The 25,076-nt window shown below is 37.7% G+C and overlaps 7 protein-coding genes across 9 annotated transcripts; 5 read left to right on the top strand and 2 right to left on the bottom strand.

The window, feature by feature from the left end:
• Positions 1-145: 145 nt before the first annotated feature.
• On the top strand, positions 146-5,758 carry LOC113847022 (UDP-glycosyltransferase 71A15-like). Its single transcript, XM_027475850.1, has 2 exons — positions 146-1,534; positions 2,756-5,758. Exons 1-2 carry the CDS (start codon positions 169-171, stop codon positions 2,812-2,814), a joined length of 1,425 nt encoding a protein of 474 aa, XP_027331651.1. The 5' UTR covers positions 146-168; the 3' UTR covers positions 2,815-5,758.
• LOC113847021 (pentatricopeptide repeat-containing protein At3g22150, chloroplastic) lies at positions 2,395-5,679 on the bottom strand. The gene has a single exon (XM_027475849.1). It carries the CDS (start codon positions 5,575-5,577, stop codon positions 3,139-3,141), a length of 2,439 nt encoding a protein of 812 aa, XP_027331650.1. The 5' UTR covers positions 5,578-5,679; the 3' UTR covers positions 2,395-3,138.
• Positions 5,759-6,765: 1,007 nt separating the features above from the next.
• On the top strand, positions 6,766-8,792 carry LOC113874969 (ATPase WRNIP1). 2 transcript variants are annotated; one of them, XM_027513322.1, is made up of 2 exons: positions 6,900-7,904; positions 7,962-8,626. In XM_027513322.1, the coding sequence occupies exons 1-2, from the start codon at positions 6,900-6,902 to the stop codon at positions 8,565-8,567; spliced, it is 1,611 nt and encodes a 536-aa protein (XP_027369123.1). In that variant the 3' UTR covers positions 8,568-8,626. The 2 variants fall into 2 exon arrangements, with proteins under 2 accessions (XP_027369121.1, XP_027369123.1); XM_027513320.1 differs by having other exon boundaries at positions 6,766-8,792.
• A 69-nt stretch (positions 8,793-8,861) lies between these two features.
• On the bottom strand, positions 8,862-12,626 carry LOC113874970 (oxygen-dependent coproporphyrinogen-III oxidase, chloroplastic). The gene is made up of 8 exons (XM_027513323.1): positions 11,916-12,626; positions 11,751-11,826; positions 11,334-11,428; positions 10,640-10,723; positions 9,748-9,835; positions 9,531-9,655; positions 9,336-9,434; positions 8,862-9,225 (listed from the first exon to the last, which is right to left on the bottom strand). The coding sequence occupies exons 1-8, from the start codon at positions 12,471-12,473 to the stop codon at positions 9,157-9,159; spliced, it is 1,194 nt and encodes a 397-aa protein (XP_027369124.1). The 5' UTR covers positions 12,474-12,626; the 3' UTR covers positions 8,862-9,156.
• A 1,343-nt stretch (positions 12,627-13,969) lies between these two features.
• Positions 13,970-16,791, top strand: LOC113874101 (N-alpha-acetyltransferase 50). The gene is made up of 4 exons (XM_027512315.1): positions 13,970-14,072; positions 14,249-14,403; positions 15,988-16,113; positions 16,377-16,791. The coding sequence occupies exons 2-4, from the start codon at positions 14,250-14,252 to the stop codon at positions 16,592-16,594; spliced, it is 498 nt and encodes a 165-aa protein (XP_027368116.1). The 5' UTR covers positions 13,970-14,072; position 14,249; the 3' UTR covers positions 16,595-16,791.
• A 549-nt stretch (positions 16,792-17,340) lies between these two features.
• Positions 17,341-19,454, top strand: LOC113874100 (chlorophyll a-b binding protein 8, chloroplastic). Its single transcript, XM_027512314.1, has 3 exons — positions 17,341-18,439; positions 18,538-18,599; positions 18,701-19,454. Exons 1-3 carry the CDS (start codon positions 18,287-18,289, stop codon positions 19,314-19,316), a joined length of 831 nt encoding a protein of 276 aa, XP_027368115.1. The 5' UTR covers positions 17,341-18,286; the 3' UTR covers positions 19,317-19,454.
• Positions 18,133-25,013, top strand: LOC113874099 (transmembrane 9 superfamily member 12). Of its 2 annotated transcripts, XM_027512311.1 has the most exons (4): positions 18,133-18,439; positions 18,538-18,599; positions 18,701-19,318; positions 21,338-25,013. In XM_027512311.1, the coding sequence occupies exon 4, from the start codon at positions 21,409-21,411 to the stop codon at positions 23,392-23,394; it is 1,986 nt and encodes a 661-aa protein (XP_027368112.1). In that variant the 5' UTR covers positions 18,133-18,439; positions 18,538-18,599; positions 18,701-19,318; positions 21,338-21,408; the 3' UTR covers positions 23,395-25,013. The 2 variants fall into 2 exon arrangements, with proteins under 2 accessions (XP_027368112.1, XP_027368113.1); XM_027512312.1 differs by lacking the exons at positions 18,133-18,439; positions 18,538-18,599; positions 18,701-19,318 and adding an exon at positions 20,886-20,973.
• Positions 25,014-25,076: the final 63 nt, after the last annotated feature.

Below are 25,076 nucleotides of genomic sequence, written 5' to 3'. Positions count from 1 at the left end.
AGAAAAATTGAAAATTTTGAATAAATAATTGCATTAACCGTTGCAAGTAGGTGTATTAATAGTGCTCCTGAAAAGAGAATGCGAGAAGATACTGTCTTTCCGTGTTTGTGGGGTGTAGGCATAAATAAGAGTAGTGAGAGTTGAGTTATCCTATCCACTGCCCTCCCCATGTCGACGATGAAGAAAGAAGCGCAGCTTGTGTTTATCCCTATTCCAGGAGTAGGGCACCTCCTCTCCACCATAGAGTTCGCCAAGCTTCTCATCAACCGCGATAGCCGTCTCTGGGTCACCGTGTTCGTCATGAAGTCGCCATTTGACACAAACACTGCTGCTTACACGCACTCTCTTAGCTCCTCTGAACGAATCCACGTCATCAACCTCCCAGAATACCCTTCCAAAGCCGAATTAGGCGGTCCTTCCCAATTGAACCTTCTCCTTCAATACCAGAAGCCTCATGTAAGAGAAGCTGTCAGCAACCTCACTGCGTCGGAGTCCGCGCCGCCACTCGCGGCCTTCGTCCTTGACATGTTCTCCACAACAATGATTGATATCGCAAAAGAGTTCGGGGTTCCTTCGCTCGTCTTCTTCACCTCAGGTGTTGCCTTCCTTGGATCAATGCTTCATCTTTACACGCTCCGGGAACGAAACCAAACCCAGTTCCGGGAGCAGCAAACCGAGTCGATTATACCGAGTTTCGCGAACCCGGTCCCTTCCACGGCTCTGCCTTCTTTCGTGGTAGCTGAGGAATGGGACACGGTTTTCTTGGCGTATGGGAGTGGACTGAAGAGAGCCGATGGCATCATTGTAAATTCGTTTGAGGAGCTAGAATCCCATGCGGTTCACTCTTTGTCCGACGCTGCTGCTCTACCACCGGTTTATCCAGTGGGACCCCTATTAAACCCTAACAATGGGGAGGGTGAGAGCGAGAAAGAGATCCTTAGTTGGCTTGACCATCAACCTCCTTCCTCGGTTGTGTTCCTCTGCTTCGGGAGCATGGGATCTTTCCCTGAGGATCAGGTGAGGGAGATCGCACTTGCTCTCGAGAACAGTGGGGCCCGCTTCCTGTGGTCCCTGCGGAAACCCCCACCCAAGGGTGCCATGCTCGTTCCCTCTGATTACACTGAATCTGATTTGGATGCCCTTTTACCACCGGGCTTCTTGGATCGTACGGCAGACGTTGGAAAGGTCATCGGTTGGGCCCCTCAGGCCCAAATACTGGGCCACAGAGCCACGGCAGGCTTTGTTTCCCACTGCGGGTGGAATTCTACGCTGGAAAGCATATATTATGGCGTTCCCATTGCGGCGTGGCCGCTCTACGCTGAACAACAGACGAATGCATTTGAACTTGTGTGCGAGCTGAAGATGGCTGTTGAGGTTGCCTTGGATTACAGGGTGGAGTTCATGGTTGGACCCAACATTCTGGTCTCTGCTGAGAGAATAGAAAAAGGGATAAGGAGTCTTCTCAACGTCGACCAAGATATAAGGAACAGAGTGAAGGAAACGAGTGAGAAGAGTAGGAAGACTCTGTTACCAGGTGGATGTTCCTACTCCTATTTAGGACGCTTGATTGATTATATAATGAATCAAGTATGAAATTACCTTTCTAAGTGAAACATTAGTAACATTTAATGTACAAGTGTCTTATTATTTAATTAATTGAATGTGAAAAGGTTATAAAATTAATTTATAATCGACATGGTTTCTTAATTTATATAAACAATTATCAAATCATAAGAATTTGTTAAAAAAAGTATTTTTAATTTATAGAGAGAGCAGGAGCAGGGCGCAGAGCGTGGTACAAGAGTAAGCAATTAACTTGGGAGAGAGAAGCCAACACAAACAGTCCCAAAAATATTTTTAATTATGCATTTGAAAAACTATTTTTTAATTAATATCCTTTATAATTGAGAATTGTAAAATAATAGATATTTTTGTCTAAAAGAATAAATACCATTATATAATTTTGTAAAAGTTTAATTTAATTTAATTTTATAATATAATTATATTTGATATTATTTTTATGGTAAAATTTTAATATATTGAATAAATATATTTTTTTTTTAAAAATATTTTTTATATTTTAAATATAATTTTTAATTCATTTAAATAAAATAATTTAATAAATATTATAAAAAAATAATACAATAGTTATTATATACTTTATAAAATAAGTGGACTAGTCCACTGACTCTAGCTCACTATTTTATTTATTTTAAGGCTTAGGACTAATATAAACCCACTAACTATAGGGTTTTAAAAAACATAGAGTTATATATGAAACTAATAGGGTAGGACTTTAACCTATTTACAGCTATACTAAAAAACTTAGTTACACATATTAACACCAAAAAAAAAGAAAAGGAAAAAAAAAAAAAGAAATGAAGAATGACTCAAAAAAATCAATGAATTAGGTAGTTGATTCCTCAAAGATGCTAGTTCTTCAACCTAAGATTTACATAATAAATACTTTTTAATAATAAAAAATCATTACATTCAATAAAGTGCCGTGGGAGACTTATCGTTAGCCTAACATTGAATGCTGCCTAGAGGGTAAAAGACTCAATAATAATCACAGCTGCAAGTTTGCCTCAAGATAGACGTGCTGATTTTTAGCCACTTATTTCTCCTTCTCACACCATTACCCGAGGTTTCCTGAATAAAATTTATCATATCCATAAACTTCTTTGCGCAGTAACATCTCGATTATCACCAAACCACTTCACTCCGCTCTTAATTGTCCAGTTTTGGCTTACAGAATTCAAACAGGCACTACGACTGCAGCCCAATACCATATTGAAACGCTACATTATGTAAAGAAGGCCGAGCCGAGCTGAAGAATTACACCACCATATATACATAATCGTCACACTGTTTCTTGAAATGGGGGTAAAAAGAATGATCAAACTTTTCACTATTCAGCTGCATAATCTCGTGTTGTTCATCAATGAAAATCTGTTCAAATGAATGACCACCAGCAGTTTTAACCTAGTGTACATTGGATGAACTTATGCCCGTCATGAAACTATTATCAATTATAATCAATCCTGCGACTACTATATCAACAAACCGAACTCACTTTTTTGACAACTCCCCACCACAAAGCAACTAACAGCTCTCTTTGATAAAATTTGAGATAAATTACTCATTGCATACACTAGATTCCAAAATCATATTTATATTTGAACCGTAACGTGGCTTATAACCAGCATCCTTCATGTCCATAGTCAATTTGTCCAAGATATAATATATCTCACTGCTTTGAGGGTGCTTTTCATCTCTGGATACAAAGCAGTTCACACATCCAGCAATCTCAACCCAACTACATCCCATTTCCTTTTGCAAACCTTTTTCCTTCATCTGATTTCTCACTCTATCAACATTTTCCCACTCGCCTTCCTCCGCATAAATATTTGAGAGCAGAACATGATATCCTGCCATCCTTTTTTCTGTTTCCATATTAAGCAACTTTTCAGCAACAGCTTTTCCCAGTTCAAAGTACCCGTGATTTTTGCAAGCCCCAAGAATAGATCCCCAGATTTCTATCGCATTACCGTCCTCACCCAATCCCTCAACAAACTCATAGGCTTCGACCACCCTCCCAACTCTCCCTAACATGTCTGCAACACAACAATAATGTTCGACTGAGGGCTTAATTTTATGTACTTTCTCCATAGACTCAAATATTTGAAGACCTTCATCAACCAAACCAGTATAACTGCAAGCAGACAAGATGGCAACAAAAGTAACTGCATCAGGCTTAATGCCAGATCTCAGCATGGAATCGTACAGGGTAAGAGCTCTCATACCCATCCCATGCTGACCATAGCACATTATCATTGTGGTGTATGTGACCGAATTCCTCTCAGGCGTTCTGATAAAAACATTTTCAGCATAACTGATTGCACCCGATTTGGAATAAGTGTCCACAAGAGCTGTTGCCACATAAACATTTTGGTCCAGGAAATGGCGTATGGAGAATCCATGAATTTGCCTAGCAAAAGCTATGCTTCCCATTGAACTACAAGCTGGGAGAATTGATGCCAGGGTCACTGCATTAGGCGTTACCTTGTGCGCCAATGTCTCTCTAAGAACGAGAATGGCTCTGTCATTGAGCCCATTCTGAGTATAACCAGCAATCATGGCGTTCCACGTGGCCTGATCTCTGTCATTGGGGCAGTTCTTCTCAAATAATAACTCAGAATTCCGAATCAAACCGCATTTTGCGTACATATCAACCAAATAACTCTCCATTCCCTCAAATTGTATCCGGTGGCGAATTAGATATGTATGAGTCTGCCTTCCAATGTACAAGTTCCTAAGGTTAGAAGCCGCAGAAAGAAGGGCGGCGACGGTGACAGAATCAAGGCCAAAGCTTTGCTTCTGCATCTCGCACACAAGCATCAGCGCTTCCTCATCCAAACCATTCTGCACAAAGGCAGAAATTATGGTATTCCACGAAACAGTATCCCTTTCGGACATCTTATCAAACACCTTAAATGACGTATGAACAAAATTGCATCTAGAGTACATAACAATTATTGCGTTGAGAATAACAACGGGTGAAAATGGCAAGCTTTTTAGAACAAAAGCATGTAGCTGCTCAGCCAAATTGATTTGCTGGAGCTGTGAAACAGCAGCGATAACAGAGAGAAAAGTGACATCATCGCATATAGCCTCCTCTGACTCCAAGGCCTGAACGAAAACACGGAATCCTTGAAGGGGACAGTTATTTTGAACATAGCCACCAATCATGGTGTTCCAAACCTCTGTATTTTTATGGGGACATTGATCGAAAACCATCCTAGCATAGTCTAGGCAACCGAGATCAGAAAACATAAGAATTGCGGAACTGACAGCAAACACGTCGTTCACATACGCAGCACCAAATTTAAAAAGCAAACCATAAAACATGAGAGCAATTTTAGAATCGCGAAAAATGGAAACAGCGGGGAAGAGATTTACAAAAGTAACAGGAGTTGGAGTAAGAGAGAGTTTGAGGATGGAGGTGAAGGCGTGAAGAGCTTGAAGGTGTCGGTTGGTCTTAACATACCAGGAAATGAGAGTGTTCCAAGCGACGACGTTTCGTTTGCGCATGACGCGGAAGACTTTGAGGACGTAGTCTTGATGGGGTTGGGTGGAGGAAGGGGGCAAGCAGGTGGAGTACATGTTCAAGAGGGAATTGTAAACAATTCGAGAGTTGGAATGGGATCGAAGGAAATGGGAATGAAGGGCTTTACCGGCCATGAGGTCGTGGGTTAGGGCACAGGCTTTGAGGGTGGAAGAGAAGGTATAAGAATCGTAACGGGTGGGGGGAGTGGACTTCATTCGAGCGTATAAGAGGAGGGCTTGGAGAGGCATGTTGTTGCAGATGAAGCCAATGATGACGGTGTTCCACACGACGGTGGAGGGGCGGGGAAGGGAGTCCAGAAGATGACGAGCGAGGTGAGGCTGTCCTTCCTGGCATAGTTTGCTAAGGCGAGAGCGAATGCTTACGCCGCGCGTGCGCGTGGGGGTTTTGGTCTCAGCTGATGCCGGAACAACAGGAACAGACACAGGAATAGCCGGAGAAGCCATCATCGCTCCTCAATCCACACACGAACTACTGTGGGAGTAAGTCTGTGACATAATCCATTTCAGTTCCCGCGGTGATCTTCATCCTTCTCCACTCCCACCATAAATTCACTTATTTATCCATAACTTGTCACTTTTAATAAAATTATTCGTTATTTTTTATTTGAATGAGTAATAATTTCAATTTTAATTTATATATTTATACTCTTTTTATTATTTATAGTTTAGTTGACTAAAATGTAATTTTTTATGGATTAATAAAGTATCGATAATATTTTAAAGTAAAAAATAGTCATCAAAGATACTTTAAATATAAAATAAAATTACAATAAGTTAAAAAAATATAATACAACATTTTAACAATAAATATCAAAATTTAACATCATAAATTACAATATCATTAATTTAAAATTAAAAACATTTGGCCCAGAATATTGAGAGTCACCGTCGGCTATTTAAGTTTCTACGTGGGTTTTCTTCTTTATTTTTTTGTTAAGGTATAGTCTGTATTACTGTCCCTGCCCATGAGGAAAACCATCATAAGTTCTGGATATTCTAAGGTTTGAAACTTGGGTCTGAAAAATGCTACTCATCATCGCTTTAATTAAGTTTGTACGTGCTTCTTTTTTTTTTTGACATTTTTTTTCTAACAATTATTTTAGAGATGGGTTAATTGAGGTTTTCTTTACAAATTTTTGTAATTCCGGTGTTTTGAATTAAAAGAAATGCTTTCGCCATTTAATCTAAACTGTAAATTGTATATGTAAAGCCTATGTGTTCACAAATAACTGTTGTGCTTATTACACATGTAATCATAGTATAGATAAAGTGTGAATTAAAAAAAAAAAATTTCAAGAGAAAATTGGTTTTATTAGTAAAAATAAATAAATAGACATTTAACATTTTTATATTAAGGTTAGCTATATAAACTTGAGCCTTGATTTTATATTTTTATTTGATCAGTTTTGTTAATTTTAATCTTTAAGATCAAGTATATATACTTACAAATAGGAATTTTTTTTAATAAAATTAATATATTTATTATATTAAAATTATAAAGTGTGATAATAATTTTGTATTGGTTAACCGATAATTAAAAAGGAAAATATTAATTTTGTTAAATCTAAGTAAATAATATATTGGAGAGCTAAATGAATGAAATAGTAGTAAGGATGATGGGCGAGAAAAAGATTTGGGTGATGAGTGATGGAATATACTAATAGATAGAAGAGAGGAGGGAAAAGGTCCACTCTGCACTGCACGCTTTGGAATAGAATAGAATAAAATAAAGAAGAAGATTGGAAGAGTGGAATCAGAGGAAGATGGAGATGCAGCAGCTTCTCAGCATGGGCTTCCCCGACGAGTTAGCTGCCCAAGCCTTGGCTGCCACCGGCGGCAAATCCACCGTCAAAGCCACCGAATGGATTCTCACTCACAAGTCCAACACCAACACCAACTCCTTTCAGCCCAAGCTCGACAGGTTCTTCCATTCCCATTCCCATTCCCAATCCCAATCCCAACCCCAAGAAGAAGAAGAAGAACCATCCAAACGCCCTAAGTTGTCTCAATCTCCTCAACAGCAGCACCAGCAGCAACTACAACAACACTGGCCTTCCATCTTCTTCAAGAAACACCCCAACAGCAACAACAATACTCACATTCACGAACCCTTATACGAGCGCCTGCGTCCCAGAACCCTGGACGACGTCGTTGGACAGGACCATCTCCTCTCCCCGAAATCCCTCCTTCACTCCGCAATCCAACGCAGTCGCCTCCCTTCCATCCTCTTGTGGGGTCCACCCGGCACCGGTAAGACAACTATCGCCAAAGCCATTGTCAATTCCGCTACTTCTTCAACCTGTTACCGCTTTGTTTCCTTATCTGCCGTCACTAGCGGCGTTAAAGACGTCAGAGACGCCGTTAACGAAGCCAGAAAACTCAGACTCAAAACCAACCAAACAACCGTTCTCTTCGTCGATGAGGTTCACAGATTCAACAAGTCTCAGCAGGACTCTTTCTTACCCGTCATCGAAGATGGCAGCATTGTCTTCGTTGGAGCCACCACCGAGAACCCTTCTTTCCATTTGATCACTCCCCTCTTGTCTCGCTGCCGCGTTCTTACTCTTAACCCTCTTCAACCCCACCATCTTGCCCTGCTTCTCAACCGGGCCGTCAATGACCCTGACAAAGGCTTGATGCAGAGCGTGGGGTTTCAAGTGGATTTAACAGAGGATGTTGTTGATTTTATAAGCAACAACTGTGACGGGGATGCTCGTGTCGCCTTGAATGCATTGGAGATTGCTGCTGTTACGGCTGCTGCACGGCTACAGCGTGTTAATCTTAGGAACTCTAAGCAAAAGGAAGAAGAAGTTGATCTTCACCCCAACGAGGAATGCAAGGTTGCTGCTCTTGTTACTCTTGATGATGCCAAGGAGGCACTTCAGTGCAAGCACCTTGCTTATGACAAAGCTGGGGAAGAGCATTATAATCTAATCAGTGCACTGCACAAATCCATGAGGGGAAGCGATGCTGATGCTGCCATTTATTGGTTGGCAAGAATGATAGAGGGAGGTGAGGAGCCTCTTTACATTGCACGTAGACTCATAAGGTTTGCAAGTGAGGATGTTGGGTTGGCTGATCCAACGGCTCTTGCTCAGGCTGTTTCCTGCTACCAAGCTTGCCACTTTTTAGGAATGCCAGAATGCAATGTCATTCTCGCACAGTGTGTTGCTTACTTGGCCTTGGCTCCTAAATCTGTCGCTGTTTATCGAGCAATAGAAGCAGCTCAGAAGGCAGTGAAGGAATCGGTTGGACAGAATGAGGGAGTGCCTCTTCATCTGAGGAATGCACCAACCAAATTAATGAAGGATATTGGATATGGGAAGGGATACATTTACCCTCCCGACAACCCTTCCTCAACACAGACCTACTTACCACCATCACTTCAAGGATACAAGTTCCTCGATTGGCCTGACAGGATCCCCTCCGATGGATAAATTTATTAAATCAAGATCCGGAATTGTTATGTCCCATTTTTTGGTCTTTGGGTAGGGCGCAAGGGGGGCACGAGGTGCATACTGCGTACAATGTTATGTATATTTCTCCACCATCATTTCTATTTTTTATTTTTTGTTTGCATCACTAAGAAATATATACAGTGATGGGGGAATGTAAAATGCTTAAATCCTCATTTTGATGAACTTGTTTTTAATTTTAGCTTTTTAAACCATAATATTGACTTGAAATACTTTTTTTTTAAGGTGCTTAGATCAAGAAGTTACAGATTTTGCAGTCAAAAGATTTTTCACCTTAAACAGAATTACCAAAATAGCTAGTCTGAGGCGTGCAACCAACACTGGGAAACGAATGGACGTTGATCTAGACATGTTATTTTCTGCATTTCATTTTCATACTTTACGCAGATGACACTAACAATTAACAAAACACGTGATTTACATGAAGCCAAGTAGAAGCTAACAGTTGTGACTCATCTTGCCAAGCACTTAATATACACCGAAAAGAGAAACACGCTCTCTTATTAATAATAACAATAAAAAACATACAATTTAGGGGTCAACTGATAAATTAGATCCATTCCTTTGGGTTGATGCACGCATCTAAGAGTTTCCATTCTTCGCTTCCTTCTTCTGGTTTCTGCATACCAAATGATACCCCCATTTCAGTAGCAAATTTCATAAATGGAAACTAGATGTATCTAATATCCAACTAGCTTAAAATAAATAAATAAAATTCCAAAACCATACATGATCATATTCCCACCGAGCAGTCAGTGGGAGAGAAACAAGAATACTCTCTATTCTCCCTCCAGTTTTTAGTCCAAATGTTGTACCCCTATCATATACCTGTAGCCAAAAATTGTTCCATAAACACATTTAAACCTGATCTGCAAAATAGTAGAACGGTACATTTATAGTCCAGAGTAGGGTTAAAAATTGTACCAAATTGAATTCAACATATCGTCCCCTACGCAATTGTTGCCATGCTTTCTGATGCTCAGTGAAGGGCAAATCCTTCCTTTTCTCTATGATAGGTATATAAGCAGGAATAACAGAATTTGCACATTCTGCAAGCAACCATAGTTTAGGCAAGCATGAAATATAGTAACGTTGATGTCATTCCAGTGAGAACCATTAGATTATAAATCCAAGCAATTACCAGTAGCAAAGGAAAGGAGCATCTCCTGATCATAGTCATTCAGATCATCAAAAAATATTCCTCCAAGCCCTCTCCTTTCGCCTCGATGCTGAATATAGAAACAAAAGGAAAATCAGGGAACACAACCAACAACATATGCCAAGCCTCAAGTTTAATAAAAATAAATTATAACGAATCCACTCTGACCCCTTAAACATAACAGATGGCATCCATGATCCATCAAATTACACGTTCTAGTGACTCAACTGGTATGATCTAAAATGGGAGGAATGTGCATGATAACGAGATTAAACAGAGGAAATCATCCTAACAATCCTCCTACTTACAATATGAAGAAAGTATCAAATGCTTTATTTGTGTTCAAGAGTGCAATAAATGCATTTACTGTTCATTTAATACTTTCTCTATATAATATTAGGAGTATTAGTATGTTTGACATTTTGTCACTTATTGTGTTTCTCACACACCTACCACAAGTCTCCTGAAAACTAAATCAAAGTATCAGCTGCATATACTTCATGCAGAACATCTCCACTGCTATCACCAAACCACTTCACTTCTGCTCTTTCTGCCCCAGCATCACAAATCATCTTCCCATTCTCATCATTTCATTCTCACCAACAGTCATTGCTGTTACCCATTTACTACCCCCGATTTCTTGTTTATCAATTATTTCAGCTTCCAATTCATCATATGTAAGATTTATCAAAATTAAGTATTAACAGAGACAAAATTCATGCATAACCTTTTATTAAAGATTAACGAACTGAATACTGAATTCTTAATTCTTGCCTGTCATTATAAATTTTAGTTTTATCAAACAGGCTGTAATACTACTGCTAAATACAGTACTAAAAAGCTTCAGTATCTGAAAAAGGATGAAGAAATATACCTGGATATAAAAGTAATCATCACACCATTTCTTGAATCGGGGGTAAAAAGTAGGATCAAACTTGTCACAGGCACGTTTTTGAGTCTGCATAAGAAGCATGAAAGAAGTACATTTAGTAAAACACTTTCTCTTAAATGCCTTCAACAATGAAATATCATATCAATATTCTAAAGATAAAATGTAAACTGGAAATCATTTCGTAGAACTTCTCAAGGGCCCTATATTCACCCTTTTACACCAATTTGGAGAGAAGATTTTGCGGGGGGAGGGGGAAGGTTGAAGATAATGATCAACTACAACTTAATATTTTGGAATAAACAATTTCAAGAGAATTTTAAGAAATCATCAAAAAGGTAATGTAGAAAGTCACAAAGATTTAAATGGTCTTAATTGCAAAATCCCCAAGCATTTGCAGAAACTTTTTGTAGAAGCATCAAGAGAAACTAATCTCTGCGTTTAACATATTAATGCTTCCCATCAAAAGAACCAAGCTATGCAAATTGAATTCAAGAAAACACACCTACAACAACAAAAAATTATTGAAAGTACTCACAGAAGGACAAAAGACATCAAGGTATTTTGCCGTTTTAAAACAAAGGAAATTAATTTTTTCTTCTTCTTTTACCAAGAAAAAGGCGCCATTGTTATTCTAAACCACAAAATGTCAGAAACCAATATTGTGTTAAGCACATACCGAATGGAAGTGCTTAACATCCTCCTCAAAAATGTAAGCAGGTGTCAAGTCAGTTCCCCCTCCAAACCACCATTGTCTAGGGGCTCCAGGAGCATCTGCAGAATGCAAGGCACGATTATCAATAGCAGCACACTCAAAAAAGGAGTTGACAATTTAATTCTCTAATGTTGACATGCCCTTGTGTTAAATTTTTTTATTACAAGATAATAGCTTTCCAAATTGGCGTTTTTCAAGATTTTGAGTAATCCACTGGAGTGCGAGAACAAAAGAAGGTGAGTTAAGATTATATATAAGAGAAATAGCTGTAGTTTATTATAAGCATCCGACAACAAACAAGCAAATAATACAAATGAACCTGAGGTAACCGATCTTGGGAAAGGCCTAAAACTTTATGGATAAGATAGCACATGGTGTTACCTTTAGGAGCATCAGTTTCAAAATAGCGATAATTGAAATGTAAGGTCGGGGCAAATGGATTCTTTGGGTGTAAAACCTGAATAGAAAGACAATGGGGGAAAATTAATTATTCCGAAAAAAAAAAGGTAGTGAGTTAAGAGAGCACAAAGGGATGTGGATACAGACAGAGCTGATTCCAGCTGCGAAGAACGGAACAGGACCAGGCTTCTGATCGGGGGAGATAGCAGCAGCAGCTTTAGCAGCACGATATGCGTCAGGTGGCATCACACCGTAAACAACGGACACATTAACCCCAGCCTTCTCCCAAACGGCACCGTCTTGAAGAACCCTGCTAATGCCACCGCCGCCACCGGGCCTCGACCAAACGTCCTCCTTAAACTGGTCCCCACCATCCGCAGCTTCAATGGCATTGCACACGCTGTCTTGGGCTTCCCTTATCATTTTCTCGAAGCGGGCCCTAACGGAAGACCCAGAATGGGCCTCGTCCACACCTCTCAGAAACGTTTCGGGACGCTCCGCCTCCGGGGTCTCCTTCTCAATAGAAACGGTGGCTCTCACTACTCCTTTTCTCTGAAACTTAAAACCCACGCTTCTGGTTTCAATTCGAGGCTTCCATCTCCGTTTGGTGAGCGTTATCGCACTTGCACGGCCAGAAGTAGAAGTGGAGCTAAAGCTAAAGGGAATTGCATAGGAAGGAGCTGAGACAATGCTTGCACAAGGCATTGTGTTATGGCTCAGATTCGATTTCACACAAAACACTCCAATTTGATTCCAAGCAAAGCTCAGACAACGAAAGCAACAAAGAAAGAGGGCTTTCAAATTCAGTAACGATAAGGTCCTTCTTCCCTTCTCTCAACGCTTTGAAATTATTGCGAGTTCATACATTTTAATCTGTTTTAAATATAAATATTTATTTATTTTGTCACTTTAAATTTTTCAAAGGACAGAATATGAATACGGTATTTTAAATATTTTTATATCATTCTTTAATAAAATTATATTTACTTCCATAATTTGGAAAGTAATACTTGGAATAAAAAATTGATATTAAATATTGTAATAAAACTCTACTTTAACCTAAGAACCAGCACAAAAAATCACTGTTCTTAGATTTTTCCTTTTCCTAAATAACATAAAAAATATATAATGTTAGTGGAAAGAAAATATAATTTTATTTAAAATTTTTAATTCTTATGTATACTTAATGGTTATTTTTTCTTTTAGGGGAGCAAGTGGCGAGTATTTTAAAGAGAAGAAGGTAAGAATAAACTACTGGCACAGTGGCACCATGTTTCCTGGCATCGCCACCCGAATGCCAAATGGGCATTCCATCTTACCCGCCCACCGGAAGTTTGGAAATCCAATTAACCCCTCACGTTGGTTTCGGAAGTGTATATGAGTTGACTGTTCCTTAAATATTTATTTAAATAGAAATATACATATTTAGTTTGCGTAAATGACTTTGAACATATTTTTAATTCCTATGTTTGTCATCAACTTTATTTTTAAATAAATATAATTTTAATCGTGTTATCAACAATAAGATACAATATTTAAACTCATGCTAATACCTTAGAGGAACTAAAACTTAAATGCATTAAAATTAAATTATAAAGATCAAATCCTAACAAAAACCTTGTCTCAATAATAGGAATCTCTTTGGATGTTATTAATATCTCTAATCCTTGTTTTTCTGTTACGTGAAAAGCAAAGGACAAATAAATCCTACAAAATAATTGGAAGAAAGGGTGTTAAAAGCTTTTCACCTTGAATCCCTTCGTTCTCATATAGCCATAACCATAATTACACCATTGCATATCATGTCTAAATTGAATGCTGAAAGGTCTTTGAGATTGAATTACTAGTTTAACGTTAGTTGAATCATCATTGGATTATTATTTTTAAACTAATATTTTTTAATTTTACTTAGTAAAAACTAAGCTATTGGGACAAAGTATAGTTTCACGTGTTTTTCTTTTCTTATAACTAACAGAAAAATAGATATTTTTAATTATCATACTTTTTAATTTTATTTATCAAAAATATTTTTTAATTGTTGTAAAATTTCAATTAAATTTAAAGGTATTTATATAATACGTAGAATGCTTATTTGGTTTATGAATTTATTAAGAATACTAAGACGCTGACGATAATAATAATAATAATAATTTATATTTGAAAAATAATATCACGTAAGTTAATGCTTGAAAAAGTTTGAAGAGAAATATGAAATTGTAAAAAGTAAAAAGAATCCGGGGTTCTAGGTTTTCTCTCTCGTCCACCGTCACGCCACCCTCACTCTCAGATTGAAACGTTTCTCAGGTGCGGCATCTCTCTCTTTCGATGGCTTTATGTAGTGCCTGAATTTGGTCTTAATTTCAGGAAGCTACTGGACTTGGGATTTTGGGACGAGTGGAATATTCCGATTCCATAACCATTCATTTCATTCTCTCTTTGCTATTGCTTAGTGCTAACATCTTTTTATTGCTTTTTCCTAGAATGGGAGCTGGCCGTGAAGTCTCTATCTCACTCGATGGAGTGAGGGACAAGAACCTCATGCAGCTCAAGAAGCTCAATATTGCGCTTTTCCCTGTTCGTTACAATGACAAATACTATGCCGATGCACTTGCTTCCGGCGAATTCACCAAACTAGGTTCTATTCTCTGCTTCTTTCTCACCTCCATTGCGCTTTTTTTTATTCATATTTAATGCCTCCTGCTGTTTTGTTCACCATTATTTCACAATCTTATTATTGGTCACTGTTACATCCTTCTTTTCTCCTCGCTTATGTTTTCCTGAGCAAGCTCCTCTTGTGGGTTTATGCTGATCCTGTTAGGGTTTTTGCTGGGAAAACAAAGTCAGAACAAATCTACTTGGAATTCATTGGAAATAAATAAATAGATAAAACAATTGACTCAGTTTTGTTTCACTTTGTTACTTGTTTGGCTGCAAAAAGCTTCCGATAATCTGGGAATATGATAAGATGGACAATAAGTTGATTGCCAAAAGATATGTTTGATAGAATTTTCCTTTTAGTTGATCCCGAAGCATGAGTGTGGCAATACTTACACACTGGCTTTTATTTTCCATTCAAGGATTTCTGTAAGCTATTGCACTTGAGTTCTTGATCAGGTTGCCTTTAGCTTCCTTCAAATGTTTAAGGTCAAGATTTCAACTCAAATGTATGTTGGGTAGTGCAATTCATCATCATCATTTCTTTCAACTGAAGATGCTTTAAATTTGGGTATTGCTATTAATCGTTGCTTACACTTAGATATTGTTCCTTTACATTTGAAACTCTAATCTTTGGACAATGATTTTTTTAATCCTAAAAAATTGATGCATCTATTGGCTAATATATAAACACTCAAGCCATTCATAGCAGAACCTTTAAATCTTTGTTGGTACGTCTTATCTTTGTTTAATTCAATTTCAATTTGCACTTTATTTATTTTATATTTGATTTGAATTTCGCGTGGAATTCAGAATTCAAACATGCCTACTTCTTTCCCCTAACAATAGGGGAATATAACCCTTTTCAAGAATTTTGACAAGAACATGTGAACTCAATCATGCTGCTGATGGTTTGGACTTTGCAGAACTCTTTTGAATTGATTTTTCCCCTTCTTTTTCTGTCATATTTAAGGAGTATATGTTTATTAAGGTGGGTTTGGGCTGTGTGGAGAACACTTGTAGATGCCTTATTAAAGAGACTAAGAGAGTAGACAGATGGAGGATATCCTAATCGCTAGAAGCATGAGGGAGACTGAGAAGAAGACTATAGGCAAAACAATTAAGGACTTGGAGGTCAATAATTTGTCTATAGACATGATTTATTGACAAAACATTATGACATCATTTGATCCATCTAGCCCACCCCACTTAGTGAGAAAAGGCATGGTGGTTGTTGCTGCATGTGATCCCTCTTTGCGCTGAACATTTTCTTGTGCTAAATTTATCTGCACCAAAAAAAAACAAATGTACACTTTCATCTTTCTTGGAATACAACAAAAGATGTCTTCGATACTTATTAATATATTACATTCATGTGCTTCTGCAAACTTGGATTTTGAGCTGGAATGCAAGATTTACTTTTATTTTACTAGTTATATTTGATATCTCTGCTTTCAATTTGTATGCTAATATGGATGATACACATCGAAGGGCATATAGAAGGGACCTTTAGAATGTGTCTAACACCAACCCAACGACTGAATATGTTCCCTTTGTTTTTCAGCTTACTACAGTGACATTTGTGTTGGAGCAATTGCATGCCGGCTTGAGAAGAAGGAAGGTGGGGGGCAAGTTCGGGTTTACATCATGACATTAGGTGTTTTAGCACCTTACCGTGGACTTGGTATTGGTAAGAAGGAAATTGAATAACTTCTTTTGCCGATGGAAATTAGTGATTGAATGTTTAGTTGATCATTTTTGTTATGACTTCTTGTTGTACATACTTGCCTTAGTACCATAGACACATATTAATTGCCTGTCATACAGTACAACTTCATATTAGGAATATTTGTATTTACATCTGGCAACCGTCATCCTTTTTAAGATTGTCGTATATGTTCTTTTACATAAACTATGCAAGTTTTTTTTAATTTGAATATTGGGTTTATGCAGGAACAAAGCTGTTGAATCATGTTCTTGATCTTTGCTCCAAGCAAAACATTTCTGAGGTTTACTTGCATGTGCAGACGAACAATGAAGATGCTATAAACTTTTATAAGAAATTTGGGTTTGAAATTACAGAAACAATCCAGAACTACTATACAAACATTACACCACCTGACTGCTATGTTCTCACGAGGCATACGGCTCCAAGCCCGTCGAAGAAATAGCATTTCGGTGCCACTTATTTTGAGGGGAAGTCATCAGAGTTTGTTGCATTATTTTTTGGGTTTTGCCATGGATGTACTACACTAAAGTTTTTCATGTCCAATGCTAGATTTTAAACAGTAAAGTTAGCTCAAAAAAAGCAGCACTTGGAGATCTCTTGCTAAGGTACTAGCTATATGTTATTTTACCCTTTTTCTCTCATCTCCCCCAGTCATATCATTGTCATTAAAATAGTACCAAACGTCGAATTTGGTACGAGAGTCTCTTTGAGAAACGGACAAATGGTTATTTAATTCTAAAATGGAGGCGCTCTGAATAGGCTGAAGAAACCACATCTATAAATGGTAAGCCCAATTCACTCTAAATTGCATCTTCTATTTTAAAACTGAATCTAGTTTTTGCAGTCTGATTGTATTAGACTTTCAATATTTGGGGCTAACAAATGTCTGTTATCCAAATAGTATAAATTGTAATGGGATGTGAGGGGGCAATTTTTTTGGCTCGGATGTGCAATTTACTGAGGTCTGTGCCCTATTTTACTTAAGGGGTGTTTGAGAGCGGGGATTTTGGAAAAGAAGGAAGGGCAAGATAAATTTTATAATATATTAATTGTGTATTTATTATCATTAATCATACACAATTATTTTAATTTAAAATTAAAAATATATTCTCTCTTCCTTTCTCTTCCAAAACTTCTCACCAAAATATACTCTTAACAGTTTAGTTTGTGATTGTGGGAACAGTCTAGATTTAAGTGTACGCCTCACATAGCTCATGGTGTAGACCTAATAACTGCCAAGATAAGAACAAATAAATAAAGTGTTTAGTTTAAGTTAAATGTTTTGGACTCGGGGTTTGATATTCTAGGGAGCTATGGAATTTTGTTATAAAAATGGAATTATAAAACTACGTATGCAACTTATTGCCGAAGATAAGAAGTATTAACAAATCAAGCATAACATGAGGCTGCATCTTTATTTAGTACCTTTTCTTTTACTTATATCGATCACTTGCACCTCCATCGGACGTCCAAATAGCCCAAAAAATTTGCATCGGCAAGAAGAAACAAATAATTATTTCAATATTTTAATGTTAAATTTAATTAATATACAGTTGCAGGGTAAATATAGTGTTATTTAATCATAAGTTATTATATAATTAAAATTATTAATTTTATAATAATTATTTTAAAAATCATACTGAAAATATTCTTAAGTTAATTAACCGTATAAAAATTTATATTAATAATATTAAAATTAAGCTTTTTAATGTTTCCAAGTGGATCCTATGCTAGAAAAATTCCACGTGGATAGAGCAGACAGTAAACAGCAATGGAACACGTTATCCTCATAAGCTGGGGGTGAGATTACATTACATGACTTACCAACGAAAAAGCAAAGCGAGAGTGAAGGAAATAATATCCCATCCCTTATCCGATTCACGATAATACGTGGATAAACTTGGTTGGAGAACTAGATCTTAATCTCATCCTCACTACATTGCGCCATTCAATATCCACCAGGAGTTAGATACTGGTCGTACCTGGGGCCAACAATAGTGGCTAAGCTTACTTCATATCTTCGTGCCTTGGCTTATTAGTGGGTGCAATAGATATCACTCATTCTTAACCGTTTAGTACAACTTCACATTTTAGAAGAAAAACTCTCTTTTGCTGCAGCAGAGGAGGAAAAAGCATGGCTGCACAAGCTTTGGTATCATCATCGTCTCTTACCTTCTCAGCGGAGGCTGCAAGACAAAGTCTTGGAGCAAGATCACTCCAATCTCCTATTGGATTCTCCAAAAAAGGCTCCTTTATTGTTAAGGCAGCTTCCACTCCCCCTGTCAAGGTCTCTTTCTCTCTCACTCCTCCATCTGTTTTATGTTGATGTTGGTGTGCGTTTTGATCTACATTTATACTGATAGAACTCTTCCTTTTGGAGTTAAGCAAGGAGCAGATAGACCTTTGTGGTTTGCATCAAAGCAGAGTCTTTCTTACTTGGATGGCAGGTAAATAAATATAACAGTATGTTTTAGCTAGCCATGCAATTTACTAAGATAATGAATAGTGTGGATGGAATTGACTTCAATTGGCATAATTTGCATTGCAGTCTTCCCGGTGACTATGGATTTGACCCTCTGGGACTTTCAGACCCAGAAGGAACAGGAGGGTTCATTGAGCCCAGATGGCTAGCATATGGAGAGATCATCAATGGTCGTTATGCAATGTTGGGAGCAGTTGGTGCCATAGCACCTGAAATTCTTGGAAAGCTTGGTCTGATTCCTCCTGAAACAGCACTGCCATGGTTCAAAACGGGTGTGTTTCCACCTGCAGGAACATACAACTACTGGGCGGACCCCTACACACTCTTCGTGTTTGAGTTGGCACTTATGGGATTTGCGGAGCACAGGAGATTCCAAGATTGGGCCAATCCTGGATCAATGGGGAAGCAGTATTTCTTAGGACTAGAGAAAGGTCTTGGAGGTTCTGGTGACCCAGCTTACCCTGGAGGACCTTTCTTTAACCCTCTTGGTTTTGGCAAAGATGAGAAATCCATGAAGGATTTAAAGCTGAAGGAAGTGAAGAATGGAAGGTTGGCTATGTTGGCAATCTTGGGTTACTTTATTCAAGCTATTTTCACAGGTGTTGGGCCATTCCAAAACCTCCTAGACCATCTCGCTGACCCAGTGCACAACAACATCTTGACCAATCTCAACTTCTACTAAATGTATCATATTCTTTACTCTCTTGGCCCCTTTTTTATGTCTCTCTTGCTCTTTCGGACTGTAGCATCCTGTGAACATTTTGTTCCTTGCTGTGCCGCTGTAAGAAATCACTTGTAAAACAACTAGAAACATTCGACATCTTGTGTTATCTTTTTGCTGATTAGATCCCTATTCTTTCTATTTTTCTATAACCTTTTGCATTCTAAATTGCTTAAGTCTGCATAATGTTACAATGTTAGAAGCTGTGTGCGTCGCGAGATAGTAAAAATTAAAGATCTTTACGTAATAATATAATCGTATGTCTTGCAAGAATATAGTTAAACGGATCCTCATACCCAAATGGGCAACTTTTAAGGCAATAGAGTAACTCCACATTCGTTTAGCTACAACCTACATGTATATTGGTCTACAGTTAGGCATTTGAAAATCACTTTAATTCTTTACTGATTTTAGTCGAGTTAAATAAATTACTTAAGAAGGCAAATCATGAGGATCAAGTTTTTTGTCACTCGCGTCATATCATTAGGATTTCATTCAAATATAGAAGCTCGGGTTATTCAATGAATTGGATTTTAATTATTTTCCAATTTGATAAAAATATATTAATTTATTTTATAACTGGAAATATTTTTAATCTCATTTTGATGTGTTTTTTCCGGTTCAGAAGTTTTTTTCCCGAGAGATTGTATGCATATGAAGTCAAATTGCAGAAAATAAATGTCAAATAGAACCAATTGGTGTGATTTCAAAAGCAATTAAATGAAAGTCGTGACTCCATATAATTTTACTAAATTTAATGAAAATTCAAATTAATTCATGAAAAGTAAATTGTGATGTAGCTACCATTTTAAAGCTTGGGAATAAACTGTAAAGCACCTAAAGCTGTGAGGATTTCATTTGTTTTATTATAGTAGTGTGGTTTATACAGTGTTTTGTTTTAATTCTTTGAATGTCTTTATATGAAAGTGAAACATTATTCCAATTTTGTATATTGTACTAATCGTCAAATGTTAAAACGAAATTGTAACATGGCCGTTTCTACGTAATGTTATTAGTTAAATACAAGTTTCCACTTGCAAAAGAACATCAGGCTTAAACAAAATTGACAAACACTATTTATCATATCAAGGGGTTATATGTTTTCTTTTATAAAAGAGCAAAACTTGGAAGGGGAGGATGAATTCCTACAATTAAGTCAATTGAGTTAATGCTTATTAATATTTTTATAGACTATATTTTAGCCATATTTATAGTCACTAACTGTAAAATGTCTTAATTAAAAAGGTAATTAGCATTGACACCATGGAAAAATAAGAAAAAAATTGATATTTGATATTATTAAAACAGTAATATGATATTAAATTAAAAGAATAATTTTGTCAATACAAATATAAATAAAAAATTTTACTCGACACAAAATAACTTGGTGGAGGAACAAGGCCAACACAATTGAAAAGGCCGTGAGATCCACTAATTTTAGGGTCCAATAGTTATGTAGGCGAAGGTGGGCTTGGGTGGGCCATTAACGTAGCCCAACTATCACTTTCTCTTCTCCAGCGAGTCATTTCTCTCTCTCTTGCTGTTTTGTCCTAACTATCTCCATCTGCTACCTTGTGTTTCAGAATTGAGATCTCTCTCGCTTTCGCCAAAATCCATGGTCACCTCTCCCTCTCTAACCAGATCTCTTGCTTTTCACTTTGCAATGTGTCGTTCATCGTGCCACTTTTTGCTTTCCATTGCTTCTCTCGTTCCCGCATTGATTAATTCTACATTCTTTGTGTTTCTGCTTGTTCTTATTGTTACTCGTTAGCTCTGCATTGGACTTTTTTTTACTTTTATACACGATTTTATGTGATCTCATTCTTCGTTATTCTTAAGCCGATTTGCGTTGCCTTTTTCTTTTCCTCTGCTTTACAATTTATGGATCTGATTTCAATACTTGATATTATGTGCTTGCATTGCATTTTATTGTTAGTTTTTATAGCCTTGGCATCTCATGTTAAAACGCTTATCCGTTGTAGATTTCGTGTTGAATGCATCGTCGAAGGTCGCTTAATTTTTGGACATTTACTGTTATCTTCCATTGAAGCAAATGGATATATCAACAAGGAGAAAACCATTGATCTACTGGGTTTTCGTTTCCGTCGTTGCTATTGTCTTTGTTCAAATTAGCAATGCTTTTTATCTTCCGGGAAGCTACATGCACACATACTCGAATGGAGATCAGATATATGCCAAAGTGAATTCCTTGACTTCTATTGAGACTGAGCTTCCCTTCAGCTACTACAGTCTCCCTTACTGCAAGCCCCTCGGTGGCATAAAGAAAAGTGCTGAGAATCTTGGAGAACTCCTTAGGGGAGATCAGATCGATAACTCTCCCTACCTTTTCCGCATGAATGTCAATCAGTCAATCTACCTCTGCACCACGACCCCATTGAATGAACATGAGGTAAAGCTACTGAAACAAAGAACTCGTGATCTGTATCAAGTAAATATGATCCTTGACAATTTGCCTGTTATGAGGTTTGCCAATCAAAATGGGGTTAAAATCCAGTGGACAGGGTTCCCTGTTGGCTACACCCCGCCAGATGGTAGTGCAGATTACATCATTAACCATCTCAAATTCACAGTCTTGGTTCACGAATATGAAGGAAGTAGCGTTGAAATCATTGGGACTGGAGAGGAAGGTATGGGAGTTATTTCTCAATCTGACAACAAGAAGGTATCTGGATATGAAATTGTTGGTTTTCAGGTTGTCCCTTGTAGCGTTAAGCGCGATCCTGAAGTCATGACAAAGCTCCACATGTATGACAATATTTCTTCAACAAACTGCCCATCTGAGCTAGACAAGTATCAACCAATAAAAGAGCAGGAGAGGATATCCTTTACATATGAAGTTGACTTCGTGAAAAGTGATATAAGATGGCCATCACGTTGGGATGCTTATTTAAAGATGGAGGGTTCCCGGGTACATTGGTTCTCGATCCTAAATTCACTTATGGTGATTTTTTTCTTAGCTGGTATTGTCTTTGTCATTTTTTTGAGAACTGTGAGAAGAGACTTGACAAGGTATGAGGAAATGGACAAAGAGACGCAAGCTCAGATGAATGAGGAGCTTTCTGGATGGAAGCTTGTTGTCGGTGATGTCTTTAGAGAGCCTGATTGTTCAAAGCTTCTTTGTGTGATGGTTGGGGATGGGGTTCAGATTCTTGGAATGGCTGGTGTTACTATTGTTTTTGCAGCTCTAGGTTTTATGTCACCAGCTTCCAGAGGAATGCTGCTGACAGGGATGATAATTTTATATCTTTTCCTGGGAATTGCTGCTGGATATGTCAGTGTACGTCTATGGAGGACCATTAAGGGAACTTCGGAAGGCTGGAGATCAATTTCCTGGTTTTCTGCATGCTTTTTTCCTGGAATTGCTTTTATTATTCTAACAGCACTGAATTTTCTTCTCTGGGGCAGCAAAAGTACTGGTGCTATTCCAATTTCGTTGTATTTTAAGTTGCTCTTCCTCTGGTTTTGCATTTCAGTGCCACTTACCCTCATTGGAGGATTTATGGGCACAAAAGCTCCGCAGATTGAATATCCCGTGCGAACTAACCAGATTCCGAGGGAAATTCCTGCACGTAAATATCCATCATGGCTTCTTGTTCTTGGTGCAGGAACGCTTCCATTTGGAACCCTCTTCATTGAACTTTTCTTTATCCTTTCCAGTATCTGGCTTGGGAGGTTCTATTATGTATTTGGTTTCCTGTTGGTTGTTCTTCTATTGCTAGTAATCGTTTGTGCTGAAGTGTCAGTGGTCCTCACATATATGCACCTTTGTGTGGAAGATTGGCGGTGGTGGTGGAAATCATTCTTTGCGTCAGGCTCTGTTGCTCTTTATGTCTTCTTGTACTCCATTAACTACTTGGTTTTCGACCTGCAGAGTTTGAGTGGACCTATCTCTGCTATACTTTATCTTGGCTATTCACTGCTTATGGCAATCGCAATCATGTTATCAACTGGAACCATTGGCTTCCTTGTGTCATTTTACTTTGTGCACTACCTGTTCTCATCAGTAAAGATCGATTGAAGTTCCCTTTGCTATCTCTCATCAACTTAAGCACAAGGCATGCTGGAAGAGGAAATTTTCTTAATCGTTATAACTTCCGGTTAATTCTTTTTGTAGCTTGATTGCTTTGCAGCATTTGAGTTGGGAACAGATGCCTTGCTGATTGCAGTAAATAGTCGTCCCATGATTTTATGTTGCTATGTGAACTACAGTTTTTCCCCTCCTACCTGTCGCCCGTATGTGGTTTACTCATTTGACTAGTATTTGATATCATTTGTTTCATGTGGTTTAGTTTAGTCAAGTTGTTTGAAGAAGTTGTAATTGCTCAGACTGTCTCATTCCTTATTCATTCAATACTGATTAAAAAAATTAAATGGATACTTCTAAATTTCTTCAACATTTCTACTGTGCTTCTGGGTGTTCATATTATGTTCAAGGATTGGAAAGTGTCTTTTTCACTAACGGTATTTTCCTATCTTAATTATCCACATAGCTTGGTATTATATTATTTTTTATTTTTTATTTTTTTAATTGCTGACTGCTCGTAATACCTCGTACATATTAGTCGGAGACGTGGAATATATTAAATGTACTGAAAACGACCTGTGAAAATTCTTCTTAGGGAAATATATGTCAACAAATTGTAGGCCAGTCCATCAGTAACTCTTCAGCAGAACTGGATCCTGTCATTTTCCTTTTCTGTGTTATGATAATAAAGACAAAACGGGTTTAATGTTTGTGTCCTTATCAGTAAATAGTTCATAAGGATGATTGACTGTCGATCTGTCTCATACCACTAATCTCCTCACAAAGGGAAGCCGCCCTTTCCACCAGCTCATGCGTGATCACTTTTTTATGAACTCCTATGCTGAGGGGCCACATTTAGTTGCAACAGAATGGCACGTGGCATGGGAAAGAGAATGGGTTAATGTAGTCCTGTGGGAGTTGAAAATAGGCTGTGTGAAGCAACTAGCGGGAGGATAAAAGAGAGAGAACGAGGGTTGAAGTGGGGAATTATGATAAATCCAGACTTCTCTCTATCTCTTTGATCTAATCTTCTCATTCTCTTTTCTGGAACTAACATTTCCGTTGTTTATTTTTAGCCCCTTTTTACTGGCTTGGTTCATTCTGTTGATAAACAGTTATGTCATTTACATATTCGTTCATTTGACCCATTTGTTGCCGTTACACATTGATATAAAGTCCTCGAGTGATGCCGGCAGATGGAGGGAATTAGAATAGACCATATTGCACGGAAAGGTAAACTGATTTTAGGGGCAAGTATGTCGCGGGGAAGAAAGATCCTTGTAAGTTTTGAGACACTCTTCTGTCAGGGTTAGGCCCTCTTCTACCGCTGGTATTAGTATCACCTTTGTTAGGAGATGGGTACCTTCGTTGGTTTATATAAAGTAATAAATTTACAGGTGCTTCGTATACTTTCCTCGTTGGTTTCGTATGATTTTGATAACAATTACGCAGGAAGTGAACGAAACACATCAAATACGGATCTCGGTCTGTTTCTTCTGGCTACTATCCCTTGGCAATCTTTTCAATTTATATTGTTTATCCAATTTGACAAGTTACTTGAGAAATTCTTGGCTAAATCTTGTCTCCACAAGTTATGCAGACTAAATTGATAGATAATATATGCAAAATTATTTTATATTTAATAATTACATAATTTTGTGACACAATTACTTCAT

The sequence above is a fragment of the Abrus precatorius genome, unplaced genomic scaffold (assembly GCF_003935025.1).
Source record: "Abrus precatorius isolate BTA unplaced genomic scaffold, Abrus_2018 Scaffold8, whole genome shotgun sequence".
Taxonomy (NCBI): Eukaryota; Viridiplantae; Streptophyta; class Magnoliopsida; order Fabales; family Fabaceae; genus Abrus; species Abrus precatorius.
The sequence above is the reverse complement of the archived record's forward strand: the minus strand, read 5'-3'. Positions and strand labels throughout refer to the sequence as shown.

Coding starts and splice junctions, on each gene's coding strand:
- LOC113847022 (XM_027475850.1), top strand. CDS start 169: ATGTCGACGATGAAGAAAGAAGCGCAGCTTGTGTTTATCCCTATTCCA. Junction 1,535..2,755: donor TAGGAAGACTCTGTTACCAG/GTGGATGTTCCT, acceptor TTTGGCTTACAG/AATTCAAACAGGCACTACGA.
- LOC113847021 (XM_027475849.1), bottom strand. CDS start 5,577: ATGATGGCTTCTCCGGCTATTCCTGTGTCTGTTCCTGTTGTTCCGGCA.
- LOC113874969 (XM_027513320.1), top strand. CDS start 6,894: ATGGAGATGCAGCAGCTTCTCAGCATGGGCTTCCCCGACGAGTTAGCT.
- LOC113874970 (XM_027513323.1), bottom strand. CDS start 12,473: ATGCCTTGTGCAAGCATTGTCTCAGCTCCTTCCTATGCAATTCCCTTT. Junction 9,836..10,639: donor ATGATTACTTTTATATCCAG/GTATATTTCTTC, acceptor TTCTATATTCAG/CATCGAGGCGAAAGGAGAGG. Junction 9,435..9,530: donor GATATGTTGAATTCAATTTG/GTACAATTTTTA, acceptor TTTTGGCTACAG/GTATATGATAGGGGTACAAC.
- LOC113874101 (XM_027512315.1), top strand. CDS start 14,250: ATGGGAGCTGGCCGTGAAGTCTCTATCTCACTCGATGGAGTGAGGGAC. Junction 14,404..15,987: donor CGGCGAATTCACCAAACTAG/GTTCTATTCTCT, acceptor TTTGTTTTTCAG/CTTACTACAGTGACATTTGT. Junction 16,114..16,376: donor TTACCGTGGACTTGGTATTG/GTAAGAAGGAAA, acceptor GGGTTTATGCAG/GAACAAAGCTGTTGAATCAT.
- LOC113874100 (XM_027512314.1), top strand. CDS start 18,287: ATGGCTGCACAAGCTTTGGTATCATCATCGTCTCTTACCTTCTCAGCG. Junction 18,440..18,537: donor CTTCCACTCCCCCTGTCAAG/GTCTCTTTCTCT, acceptor TTTGGAGTTAAG/CAAGGAGCAGATAGACCTTT. Junction 18,600..18,700: donor CTTTCTTACTTGGATGGCAG/GTAAATAAATAT, acceptor TTTGCATTGCAG/TCTTCCCGGTGACTATGGAT.
- LOC113874099 (XM_027512311.1), top strand. CDS start 21,409: ATGGATATATCAACAAGGAGAAAACCATTGATCTACTGGGTTTTCGTT.